This window comes from Protobothrops mucrosquamatus, unplaced genomic scaffold (genome assembly GCF_001527695.2).
Source record: "Protobothrops mucrosquamatus isolate PMUCROS unplaced genomic scaffold, P.Mucros_1.0 scaffold2741, whole genome shotgun sequence".
Classification (NCBI taxonomy): Eukaryota; Metazoa; Chordata; class Lepidosauria; order Squamata; family Viperidae; genus Protobothrops; species Protobothrops mucrosquamatus.
In genome coordinates this window covers 111,380-124,431 of record NW_015388782.1, presented here as the reverse complement: position 1 = coordinate 124,431, position 13,052 = coordinate 111,380, and the positions used below count along the sequence as shown (strand labels likewise).

At 35.4% G+C, this 13,052-nt stretch overlaps 1 protein-coding gene across 1 annotated transcript in view; it reads right to left on the bottom strand.

Annotated features, from left to right (window-relative positions):
- Positions 1 to 5,584, bottom strand: part of ZC3H6 (zinc finger CCCH-type containing 6) — a 29,284-nt gene extending 23,700 nt beyond the window's left edge. The window contains exon 1 of the mRNA XM_015825656.1: positions 5,460 to 5,584. Within this exon, the coding sequence (XP_015681142.1) occupies positions 5,460 to 5,551 (92 nt within the window). The 5' untranslated portion in view covers positions 5,552 to 5,584. The remainder of the gene's footprint in view (positions 1 to 5,459) is intronic.
- Between the last annotated feature and the right edge of the window lie 7,468 nt (positions 5,585 to 13,052).

Genomic DNA, 13,052 nt, shown 5'->3' with positions numbered 1-13,052 from the left:
CATGACTGATCCAAAGTCCCTCAGCTGGCTTTCATGCTTAAAGGAAGACTAGAAGACTATCTTCTGGTTTCTACCAACCACCTTAGCTCTACTGTATACCAAACTGACTCAAACAATTTAAAATTGCTTGTATTAACTTGAAATTGTATTCATGGCTGTTATAATTTATGCTTTTTAAATTATATTAAGGGAAAATTTTGGGCATAGTTTTCTATGTTACAACTTAAAGTTAAGGTTGATATAGATTTTAAGAATATCAGAAGTGATGCGCTGAAAATATGGAACAGATATAAACCCTGACTGTGCCTGAAAATGCCTTTATGGATCTCAGCATAGGAAGCATACAGGAAAGAAACAATACATAAAGAAAAATGGTTAAAATATAGAGAGTTGATAGAATAGGAACATAGAAAACATGATAAAATCAAGAGAGCAATTTTCTGTTGAGAAATTTAGTTTTCATTTTTTTATGTGTAGTTAAAAGAAAGATTTAAGGTAGATAATAGGACATTTGACATAGAGCATCAGAACAAGAATTTGAACAAGAATTTGAAACTGAACTATGTACAAATGATAAACATACAACTGCATTAAGTACATAAAGGTTCATTGAAATTTTAAGTGGAAGATGAACAAGTGAAAGACTGTAGAATAAATTGGTGTAAGAACTTTGGAACAATATACTGACAGAACTGGGAAAATATATGGTTTATGGGACTGAAACTTACATTAAGTTATAACTTAAAAGACAATTTTCATAAAATGATGTATCACTATATATGACTCTAGAAAAATTGTCTAGAACGTATAAAAGTATTTCAAATTTGTGTTGGAAATGTGGACAATATGAGGGGTAATTTTATCATGCATAGTGGACTTGTAAAAAAACCAGACATTACTGGGTTCAAATACATATAAGGATACAAAGAATTTTAATGATCAACATTCAACTGAAACCAGATTTTTTTTTGCTGAGATTAATAGACAGTTAATAAGAAAAGAGCCATAGGAGATTATTTTTATGCATGATTCCTGTTGTAATACTTTTATATGTATAAAAATGGAAAGACTCTGAAATACCCACAATGGAGGAATGGTTGGAAAAGATGAAACAACTAGCAAAAGTGGCAAAATTAACTTGTTTGATCAGCAACTATATTTATCAGTGCCTGAAAACTCTTATGGACTTTTTGCTGAAAAAAAAGAAAGAAAAATTAATTTTGATTTATGAGTCCGAATATTAAGACAAGATAAGATAAGATAACCTTTATTGTCATTTTTTTACTGTGGGCACAAAGCTTATGGAAACATGATATAAGTTTGGAAAAAGAGAGTAAAATATAAATGCATTTATAATTGCTACCAAAAAGTTCGGAAGTTGCTTCTTTATAATCTTTTTTTTCTTTTTCTTTTCTATTTCTTCTATTTTCTTATTCACTATTCTTTGTTTCTTTGTTTTTTCTAATATTTGAATTGTTTTTATCTTGTTAAAAAGTTCAATAAAAATTATACTAAAAACAATTCAAAACACATCCAAAGATAGATAGAACAGAAACTGCAGTCACTATTGTTTTATTTTCTGAGAATGCCCTTTGGGGTCTATGTGGGGCCATAGGAAAGTCCCAGAAATACAAGATATGCTTGCAGATGGTATTTTATCATGTTTGCCACCATTTTCATAATTAAAATAGTGATTTTAGAAAAATCATTGGGTTAGGGAATTTGGCAGTCATTAAAATGGGTTAGCAGGTATACTGTTATTCATAAACAAATTGATACTTCAGAATATAATTATGCCTTGTAGTTTGAAATGGTGACTTCCAAAACCAAATCTATTTACTACTGAATAAACTAAGCATATATCTCACACATTAGTAAGTGATGCCTAAATCTGTCAGCAAAAGCTAGTATGATAGTCAGACAAAGGTTTCCTATTGTTATAGACACCCTTTATTTTCACAATTAGTAAGAGGTACAGAGTTAAAGCTACATTTGAAGAATGAAGTGTTCTAGGTCATAATAATACACTGAATAATACACTGAGGCTTAACTCCCTTACTTTTTATGCTCATCTAAATTGGCCTTTTCCAAATTGGCATTACCTTGAAATGTTGGACTATAATTCCCAAAGTTACATATCAACTTCTGGGATTTGTAATCAAATACTCCAGGAAAATATCAAGTTGACGAAGGCCAATTTAAAATGCACATAAAACTAGGAAAACTTTAGAACAAAGGAAAAAATTGTCATTCAACACAGCTAATGGAAACATTGGCACAGCTGGCAGAGAAACAGGGTGTGTTCAGAAAGTGACTTAACTCAGCCATGCAATAAGTTCCCTAGGGTATAAACGAAATAATCTTTGGCAGTTTTCAGGCTACAGTTATATAAGATTCTTAATGTATAAGTATTCAGATGTGTTTAATACATCCAGCTTCCAAAGTGAAGTTAAAGAAGATGACCTTTTTAAAATGTAAGATGCTATAATTATGCCTTTAATGTAATAGTTACTTAACAATACGCTGGCCTCAGGAACTCAGCTGATGTAATTTTAATCCCAGTTTAGACATACAAGAACTTTATATACAATATTTAAATTACAAAGTATACTTTTGCCATAGTAATATCTATGTGTATATCATATTACAAAAGCAGAGTAACAGTGTAACAAGAATACATCTTATGCTGTTACTTTGAGAAAAAAATACTGTTTTGAAGATACATTTCCAAAACCTATTTTTAACTTCATTCTATTAAGAAAGATTTTAAAAAGATTTAATGTGATAGAAACTAAACAGAAGCTACCTAATACAATGATGCAAAAATATATGCTTTCCATTATTTCAATTGAATTCCATAAAACTACAGTGTAAATAGTTTTACATTTGAAACATCAACATTTTTAGCTAATAAACTAAAATGTGATAATGCGTAACCGAGAAAGGCTCTTTCCAAATTTTTAATAGCAAACTTTAACCAAACTTTTAATTACTCACTTAAAAACATTTAAATTATATAAAAATAGTAAACATATCAGTGAAACCTGAACCCAATAATCTCTTCTTGCAATTAGTGATGTATTCATCTTCAAAAAGGACATTAGTTTAATCTGACAACTATAGCAGTAGCAAATATTTCCATGTGACTGTACATTTTTATGATACCTTCTAAGACATCAGTATCATGACCTTCCATGGAATATAACACTTGGGGCTGTCACTGCTAGTTCTATACTTGAAAAGACATGCTAATTGAATTTCATATGTTATCTTAAATTCCAAATTATTTTATATTATGAAGACAAAGATTAATGTATGCAAGTTTTGGGAACTGTATTAGCAAACAGGTCATTTGAGTTAATGTTAAAATATTTAAATGTTAAAATAATTACACATGAATAAGCTATATTTATAATTTAAGCTCTGTACACTAACTCCATTTATTTATGAATTCTCATGTAGAGAAATAGTCAAGAAATGCAGTTTCTGGGAGTTACTAGTGAGTGATTTAAGCATTTATCTTATCTGTTCCAGATATATTTAGCTATGTCAGTGCTAGAATGGAACAGAAGAATGGGCAGCTGTATTTTTAAGAACTAAGATGGGCCATCACCACAGGTTAAATAATTGAGATCTGTCTTTAGATCATTTTATTGAAACAAAATGAGAGCTCTCTTGAAATGAAAAGAGCACATCCTTTGTTTCCTTCAAAATGTTACATGGAAGTCAGTGGACAAGATAACTCCATTCTATTTGAAATAGTTGAATGTGGACTTTCACTATTTGTTTTGAGATTCCTGACTTTTCTAATAAGAGAGGGAGAGAGAAAGAGACAGAGACAGAGAGAGAGAGAACTTCAAAATAAGGAAGTACAAATCTTGTCTACTATTCTCTCAAAAACAATTAAATAACCCCAACTTTAAAGTTATCCACTTAAAATATATTTCATTGATTAGAGACATCTTGAAGGTTAAAAGGAAAGAGTATAAGGAATTATTAATGCATGTCATGGTTAACAGGAATAATTTCATTAGGGGCTATTTTGCAAAGTCATACAATTTCTGAGGTTTAGGTGTCCTTATTAGCCTTAGTATAATTCCACTTATCTAAACAGATCCTCTTGTAGATTTAGATTGGCTGGTCAACATCAATATACTACATGAATATTTTTTTAAATGTCTAATTTTATAGAAAAATAAGTTTATGTTTTGCATGCATCTTGCATTTATTATTACAGTTTGTCACTTATCATGGAAGTCATATGATAATTTGTTCTGGTTCTACTAATTAACATGCAAACTTTATTTTGCTGGACAGTTCAGTTCAGGTTGACTAATATTAAAAGTAACAATGCTGTACTGCTGTATTCATTTTGAAATACCCACTGTTTTATCAACAATTTGTAACTACGTTAGTGAAAAGTGCTGATTTGAAGGCATGATATATGAGGCCCAGACCTGATTCACTGTAGCTATGGGCAAGTCATTTGAATTACTATTCTCCTTGGTATTCCTGTTTGTAGAAGAGGGGAAAAGGCTATATTCTACTTACTGTGTTGCTGCATGAATAAGGGATTATGTAATGTTTTGTATCACTTTCATAAAACAGTACTGAACATACTTGTGGAGGGACACTGGGATTATAGACTTGTCTGTTAATTGGACCACCATTACAAATCTTGATGTAAAGAAGATTTTTGCATACATGTTGGAGAATGTGGGAGAAATAATTTCAGGTTTCCACATGTTTAAAAACAAATTAGTGAAGGAAGCCATATCTGTATGAAAACAAACATTTGCACAGAGACAGAGAAAGGAGGGGGGGGGGAGAAAGAGAGAGAGAAAAGGAGCAGGACTTCAAACCAGAAAATGCCTCTGGTTTGTTAAGATTATGGAATTAGAATTGTAAACTGTCAAAGAGAAAAATCTGACAAAACCTCATATATACACACATACAAAAAAGAGTTCCAGTTAATGTGTAAGGTGTATACATTGTTATACAGTTTCATATATGTTACATATATGAGGGGATACAGTCTGCCTTTGAGTTCAGATGGCAATGAGACGGGATTAAGAACAACAGTGACATTACATACAGACAATGTAAAGTGCATTTTATGAAAAAAATGTAAAAAAAGGAAATGTAAAAAAATCCATGCAAAATGCACCTTGAAGTTATCACCCACCCTTAAAGACATCCTTGTATCTAGATTAAAAAGAAAAAAAACCCACCCCTACCTCAGTCTGAAGGTGACTTTCCCCCATACAATGCTATAGACATTTTCTTTCCTTAAATTCACCTAGGCACATTTAAGACATCGTTATTACCACCATTATCATCATCATCATCATCATCATCATCATCACATAGCATACCATCATTCTTAGTTATTATCACTGTTAATTATCACCATTGAGAAGCGGAGAGAGAGAAAGAGAAAGAGAAGAACGTTACTCGACCTTTCGTCCCCTGCATGTTGCCTGTCAGAGTCGGGCATGTTTTGGTCAAGAACTGGGTTTGGGGGATTGGAGAATAGGCTTTCAAAGGCCATTGTGCTGGTTGTGCCTGTGTGCAGGGAGGAGGAGGAGGAGGAAGGGGGAGGAAGGCAGGACGCTGCTGCCAGTCGTAGGGCGCAGGGAGAGGAGGTGGAGGCGGCGCGCACTCGTGCGCACACACAAATATACACACACACACTCACACAGGGAAGCGGCAGTGCTGCATCTACAGGGCTCGACTACGCGAGGTGTTCCCCCCCGTGCAGCGGCGGACGAGACTTCACGCACGTATTTACTGAATTGGGGGGAACACAAACATAAGATACACCGAAGGGCACTTTTTTTTTAACGGCCGCTCGAGGGGAGGCTGCCCTGCGCCTCACGGAAAAAAAAGAGATGGGAGCTAAAGGCAGCTTATGAGGAGGAGTTCGGTACACACAGACCATACGGAGGAAGGAGGCAGCAGGAAGAAACAGGCAGAGCGGAAGGGAGGAAGACGGGACACGTTGGCCGGAGAGATGAGCTGTTCTGATTATATCTTCCTTACAAACATGGCGCCCGCCCGCTCACCACTACAAGAGAGAGAAAGACGGGAAAAAAAGGGGACCAATGGCGCGCGCGGAATGGATGGGGGTGGGGGCAGAGGCTGGACACGCTCACAAAATGGCGGCGATTGGCGTCGCTCACAAAGTGCCGAGGAAGGCTAGGAAGGGGGAAAAAAAACAGCCAGCTTCTCCCTGGCAGCTTTCGGGTCGCCGTGACCGATTGCGGCGTTTGGTTGCACGCTCTTCTGTGCCTCGCTGTCGTCATCAGATAGAGGAAAGGCTTTCCCGCCTGCCATTGGCTCGCGCCGCCCAGGGCAAGATGCCCGTAGGAGAAAAAAAAAAAAAAAGGGGGGGGGGAGAAGCGAAAAGCGCGCGCAACGACATGGCGATGGCGCAATCGCTCTCAGAGGGGATTCCGCGCGAAGAGGTTCGCCCATTGGGCTTCTCTTGGCAGCGCCTTGGCTTGAGAGAGGATGAGAAAGGAACGTACTTGTACAAGAAAAGCAAGGAAAGTGATTACTTATTATTCACCCTCAGTTATGGTAGGACCGCACTAAGAACAAAGGGGAAATGGGTTCACTCAAGTCTTCGGAAAAGGGCGAGGACAGAACTTTCAGCATCAAGCCTGGTTAGTATTTAGATGGGAGATCACTAGGAAACCTCAGCTGTAGCTTGGACTGGGAAATAAAAAAATACCCTGGAAGAAGGGTATTGTTTTTATAGCATTCTCTCCTGCTCTCCTTTCTTGCTGTCAAATAAGCAATATCTTTGTGTCCATTCTGTCACCAGGAGCTGAACTTGAGTCTAGTATACTTTACCTTTTAGTGCAACTTCGTCCATTTTTATATTGCAGGTACATAGCTTGGCTTCTGACTCTGCAATACCCAGTGCTCTAAAAGTTGTACCAAATTTTAACTTTTGAGATGACAGATTATTAAGTATGTGACTGGAGAACAATAGTGCTAATTTAATTTTAACCATACTTAAATGAAATAAAATATTTTGTGCTACATGCTTACCTGGTAAAGGTTGTATGTCAGAGGTGAGTTCAATCCTTGGTGAGTTCATGAACATTTTCATAAAGTTTTTTTTTTCAACAGTATCGGAGTGGCTTGCCATTGTCTTTTTCCAGGATATTTTTCCAGCTTTCCAGTCAAGTCTATAGTTCTGATCTATTTAATTTAATTTATTTATTAAATTTATATGCCGCCCAATTTCCAGCAACTCAGAGTAGTTTACAAATTGTTAAAAATCTAAAAATAAGGAAACAACAAAATCAAAAAGGAATGACAAAATTGGATGAGAATAAAGAAAAAACAACTCCCACAATCTAAGAAGAGTTTCAATGGCCCTTGCTTGGGTGAAGAGTGAGGTCTTCAGGGCTCTTTGAAACACCAGTTGGGTGGAAGCTATTTGAATCTCAAGGAAAACATTGCTGCCAGATTAGATTGACTGTACAACTAACAATCAGCCACTTCAATCACACCCAGAAGCAAACTGGCAACTAGTGCAACCTGTGTAGCACAAAGGTGTTAACATGGGAATACCCAGGCATGCCCCTCACTGCTTATTTTGGACCAGTTGAAGCTTCTGAGTGATCTTCAAGGGCACTTACATGTAGAGTACATCTCAATAGTCAAGCACTGAGCTGACCAGAACACAAGTGACAATCTGAAGGATCCCCCAATTTATGGTTTATGGTGATTAATCATCCAAATTCTATCACCTAAGCATCTTGATATCTTATGGAGAAGCTGGCTCATCAGTGGTGGACGTCCATTTGATGCAGGCAGTGGCTACATCTGAAGCTACATTAATAGTCTTTCAGAGATTGATGAAAGCTTTTTCAAGGAGAAAAGCTATCCTTTGCAAGGAATGTACATTTATTTGGCATATTCTTTTACCTGTTGTATCTGTTTGCTATACAATCTTATTTTATTTTTCTTCTAATTGTTCAGTCTATGTTAATACTCCAAAGAAATATAACTGAAGGCATTTCACTCCATAATACATTTGTCTTATCTGTAGTATTACAGTTGTCAGAGATAATAAAGAATGAAGTTCCATATAAATAAGATGCATGCAATCATTTCATGTTATTATTTAGGCTTCTTGACCCTCAGCAGATGCCATGTAATCTCAGGGAAAGAATGTAGCTACTTTAAGAAGTTGAAGAACTGTGCTATATATGCTACTACATAGTCAAAAGTTCTTTTTTGGAATCAAATCTAAAGTGCTGCACAGCTCAGATTGATAACATCTGAACAGATACTAATGTCTTGTTATTTATTTGTGTCAGAAGCATCACAATTAAAATAAGGCATACTATATGACAAAAAATATAAAATACAAAATTGAAATATGTACAAAATAAACAGATCTTGCCCAGAAACTAGCAACATTGAGATGTTGCGCTGCCATGAAGTCCTCAAGTGTACACTGATCAGAACACAAAGGGCAGGTATACATATGTGTTGTTGTCTGCATGTCACCACAATCACAAAGAACAGAAGTCACTGGATAGCCCCATTTGTTAAGAATATCTCTGGATCTTGCTATACCCATGTAGAGTCTATTCATCGATTTTCGTACTTCCCAGCTTTCATCAGGTGCCAGCTCCTCCATTGGATCTTATTTAGAGAGGTAGGTTAAGGCATCCAGTAACAATTCGAGTGTCTTTCAGAGTACCATCTATTATCCCAGCGTGTGCAAATTTATACTAGACTGGGCAGATATATTTGAGAGCTAGACCTGTTGTCTTAAGGACTCTTGGTAAGTGTCTTGTTAAAATGGTCAGTCAGAATGATTAAATCACATCGTTCAAATAGTCTTCACAAAGTGGCTCCTATAGGAAATGTTTTAGGAGATTTTAGAGTTCACTTTTGTGGATAACCTCCAATGGGACTTGGATGAAGAACTATGGCTCTCCTGAGCCACAGCATCTATCAGCATTGCACTATATAACAATGGTTCTACTTTGTTCTGAATGGGCAGTTACAGCTGATATTCGAGGGGCTGGTATGCTCAACTCCCTGCTCCTTTGTGGACAAAGTACTGCTGCATCCCCCCCCTTCCATGTTATTCAAAATATGTATGGTATTATAGGGGGAAATCATTGGTTTGGGGTGAGGTGTCATCAATACTGGTGACACCCAGTTGTTCATTGCCATTCAGATTGGGCAGGAAATACAGTGATTGTTTTGTCCAGATGAGTAAAGGCTATCAAAATTCTGGATATGATGAAATGGTTGCGCCTGAGCACGCAAACTGAATTATTGATTATCCAGAAGCCTTTGAGTTCCCTCATGGCATTCAGTCCTCTTTCTTTTGGGAAGGGACTCATGGTCCATTCAAGCAGTGTTGTAGAACTTGGTTTCTTTTCATTTTATTTTTACCCCTTCTCACAGGATTCATCCAAGCTTTAACTCTTTTGTAAGTCCAATACAAAAGAATTATTCAGGTTGCTCTCTTATTATTTATAATTCCCTTTGATTTTTAAAACATCAACCGATTTCTTTTGTATGTCCAATGAAATGTCTTTTTCCATGTCATTCTTATAGTCTGTTATTTTTAGGTCCACTTTCAATGTCAACTCTGCCAGATAAAGCTTGTTCCTCTTCTGCCTTTTCTTCTAAAACATCTTTTGGATACAGTCTGTCCATAGAAACAAACACTGCTGATATTAAGTTCAGATTTCATTTTTCAAAAGTATCCATATTTCCAATATTGTAATTATTTGTGTCATTTGGTTAATCGGGATAATTTATTCTTCTTTAGTTAAAATCATTAGTTTTTTCTAGTGTCCAGTTTTTAAAATTGTTTATCTCTTTTATATCTTAGCAAAAATTAAAAAATGACTTTCTCACAGGAAGAATTATTTATAATTAATTTCAAAATCTTATTTCAAATTTATCTGGGCCTTAATTGGCTGATAACTTTATAAACTCAAAGTTTCAATTAGCTTTTGCTGTATATTTCATTTTCCTTCATTAAGGATTGAAGGTAGATTCACCTAATGTTTTCAGACCTGACATTCCACGGATTTCTAATAGCCGAAAAGCAGTTAACAAGCAATTTCAGAAAGTAATTAGGAAAGCAAATATACAAAACTTACTGTCATTTTAAAGGCACCAACTAAAGTTTGAGCAAGATGGCTATTCCTTCATCTCCCAGTGTGCAAAACCTGCTAGAGACCACAGTTGTTTGGTCTCCTCAAGAAAAGCAACTGCCTAGAGCATTTGTGGACAATCTTCTGTCTCTCTCTTTACTTAGAGAGATTGGAAGAGCCAGTTTACTCAATGACTCTTCATTCTTCGCTATGGCCATCTCTGTTTTTGCATAGCTATCTTCATTTTGCCATTTCTTCCTCTGGGAGTGATTTGCTTTACAGACTTTAGTGTTGTACGAGGTTTTAAATGAATGAATGAATGCAGACTCTACCTATTTTCTTTATTGCTGCTTTTTTCAGTCTTGTGCTTTCTAGATGTGTTAAACTGTTAATTCCTAACTGCATCCCCAACACACTTAAAAGGAGAAGTCGGGGGGGGGGGGATCTTTATTGCTACTGTAAGTCTATCTTGATAAAAGTTTATTATTTATTTTTGTCCACCAGGAGGCATGTTTGAGCTTTTTATGGTTTTTTAACAAAAGTACAGCCATTCAGATGGAAAAATTTGTAGTTCTCCTAACAAAATACTGATAATACTCAGTACAGAGAAACCACTATTTTACAATGAAAAAGAAATTCAGCAAGGAGTCTTGTGGCAAACTTTCTGAAATATTATTATATACTTTTTAAACATTATGGCATACCCCCTTCCCCCCATATGAATAATAGCATTTGGAGTCAGCTTTTAGACTATCTAGTAACTCTTAATAGTTTTATCTAAGTTTTATAAAGCAATGGAGATAAGAAATCTGTGCCATCTATAGATAGGTTCATATATTACATTAAACCAAATTATAGTTTTTGTGGTAGGTTGTGTTAAGTTAGTCCATTACGATTTATTTAAAAAATAATCTGATGCTTTCCTGATGGATTATATCCAAGAATTAGACTAATACCATAGTCTTACCTTGGAAGGTACCAGATTGTGGGAGACTGCATTAAAGAATATAAAGATGTGATACAACCCAGAGGAATGTTTTTCGTATAGAAATATCAATCAAAGTGCAAGTTACTTCCATTTGCTTCAGTGCAGGAGAATTGTGCAGGAAAACTTCCTATTGAGTTACAAAAATAATTATTTTATACAATTACAATTCTATATTGTTAATTGTTTTGAGGATTCAAATTCCAGAATATTTTCAATATTCTCTACATTATAAAACTAAAATAGATTATGTAATATTCACCATTTGAGAAAGAAAAGAGGAACTATATTTAAGTACAGTGCTTGCTTACTATATCCAAAATAATGATTCTGTATTCTCTTAGTTTATATATCTAATAGTATATTTTGAAGTCATTGTTTTTTCTCTTGCAAATGTAAAATAAATGCTCAATTCATAGACAGCTATGGAAAGAATAAGCTCTCCAAAAATGCTTAGCCATAATTACATGCATTCTATGTTGTCAAGAAAAAATGGTTGGCATATGGGAAGCTAATGAATGGCACTTTTTATTAAATGCAAAGTAGTTAAAATTGCGTGGTTTGGCTAACAAAATTTCTCAGTACTGCAAACCCTCTCCAGTTACACAAATACCACAGGAACCAGGCTTCAGTATGTATAACTTAGTAACATGCTTAACAACCATAATAAACAAATATATTATGGTTGAAAATTTCATTAAAATCTACATCAGGATTAAAAAAAATTTTGGAATGTGGACTTCCTGCTTGAAGCTGGTTTGATTTTTAAATGGAAGAACCCTATAAATAATGAGATGTCTACAATTACTGAGCATAACATTTATTCTTTAATACTTTAATACTAAAATTCATCAGTTGATGATCAAATATAGATTGGCTCTGCCAATAGTCTAATTTCATTCAACTCACAACAGTAAATTTTATACATACTGAAAAGTATTAGAACTTTTGAAAAGTATGGCTTGGATTTAGAACTCAACCTAAAGAATTGTGTAATTGCATTCTCAACCAATGTCTCTCTAATAACTGGAAAAAAGAAAATATTCTGTAATGGCTGGAAAGTAAAGTTTGGAGACTTCTACAGAATGAACTAAAGATTGAGACTGTAAGAAGCAAGAAAAAAATATAAGTTGATTTATTTGTTAAAATGAGACATGTTTGTATAAATCTGGAATTCCTTCATGGACTTTTTGCTGACATTGAAATGTAAATGATTTATAGATTTACATGTGAATAAGTGTTCAGAAAAGATACTTATATTTGTATGTACCGCTATAGAACATGATGAATTATTATATTTGTGATGAAGATTGGAAGCTAGTTCTTTATTTCAATTTCCCTTTTTTCTATATTATTTTTCTGTATTCTGTATTTTTCTGTATTTTATTCTCTGTTTACTTTCCCCTCTTTCTGAGTTTAGTTTGTATTTTCTTTTATTCTCGCTATCAAAATTTAAATAAATAATTATTTTTTAAAAAGGAAAAGTTTTTTGTTTTGGCTTTGGCACTGATTTTTCACCTCAGGAGGGAGGCTATTCAATAGGACTGGGGTAAGAAATTCTGCCTTCAAACCCTCAACCTGTTGTGGCTCCGTCTTGTGAGCCCCTCTTATAGGAGGAAGAAGGCTCCGAACATGAAGGAGAGGAGATGGCCAGGCCTCCCTCTCCAGGACCCTCCTCTTTGGCAATGCCTCAGGTGTCTCCCGACGGAGAAGAGATTGACCAGGAGCCAGGTGGTTCTGAGATTGGCCAGGAGCCAGGTGTTTCGGATAGTGAGGAAGAGAAGTTGTGGCTGGATCCACGCCAGCGTAGGAGCGACAAGCGTGCGCAGCAGAAAAGGAGACGTGCCAGAGATTAAGCTGAGTCACTGGACCACACCCCACAGGCTATAAAAGGGAGGTGGTGGCCATTTGGACTCTGT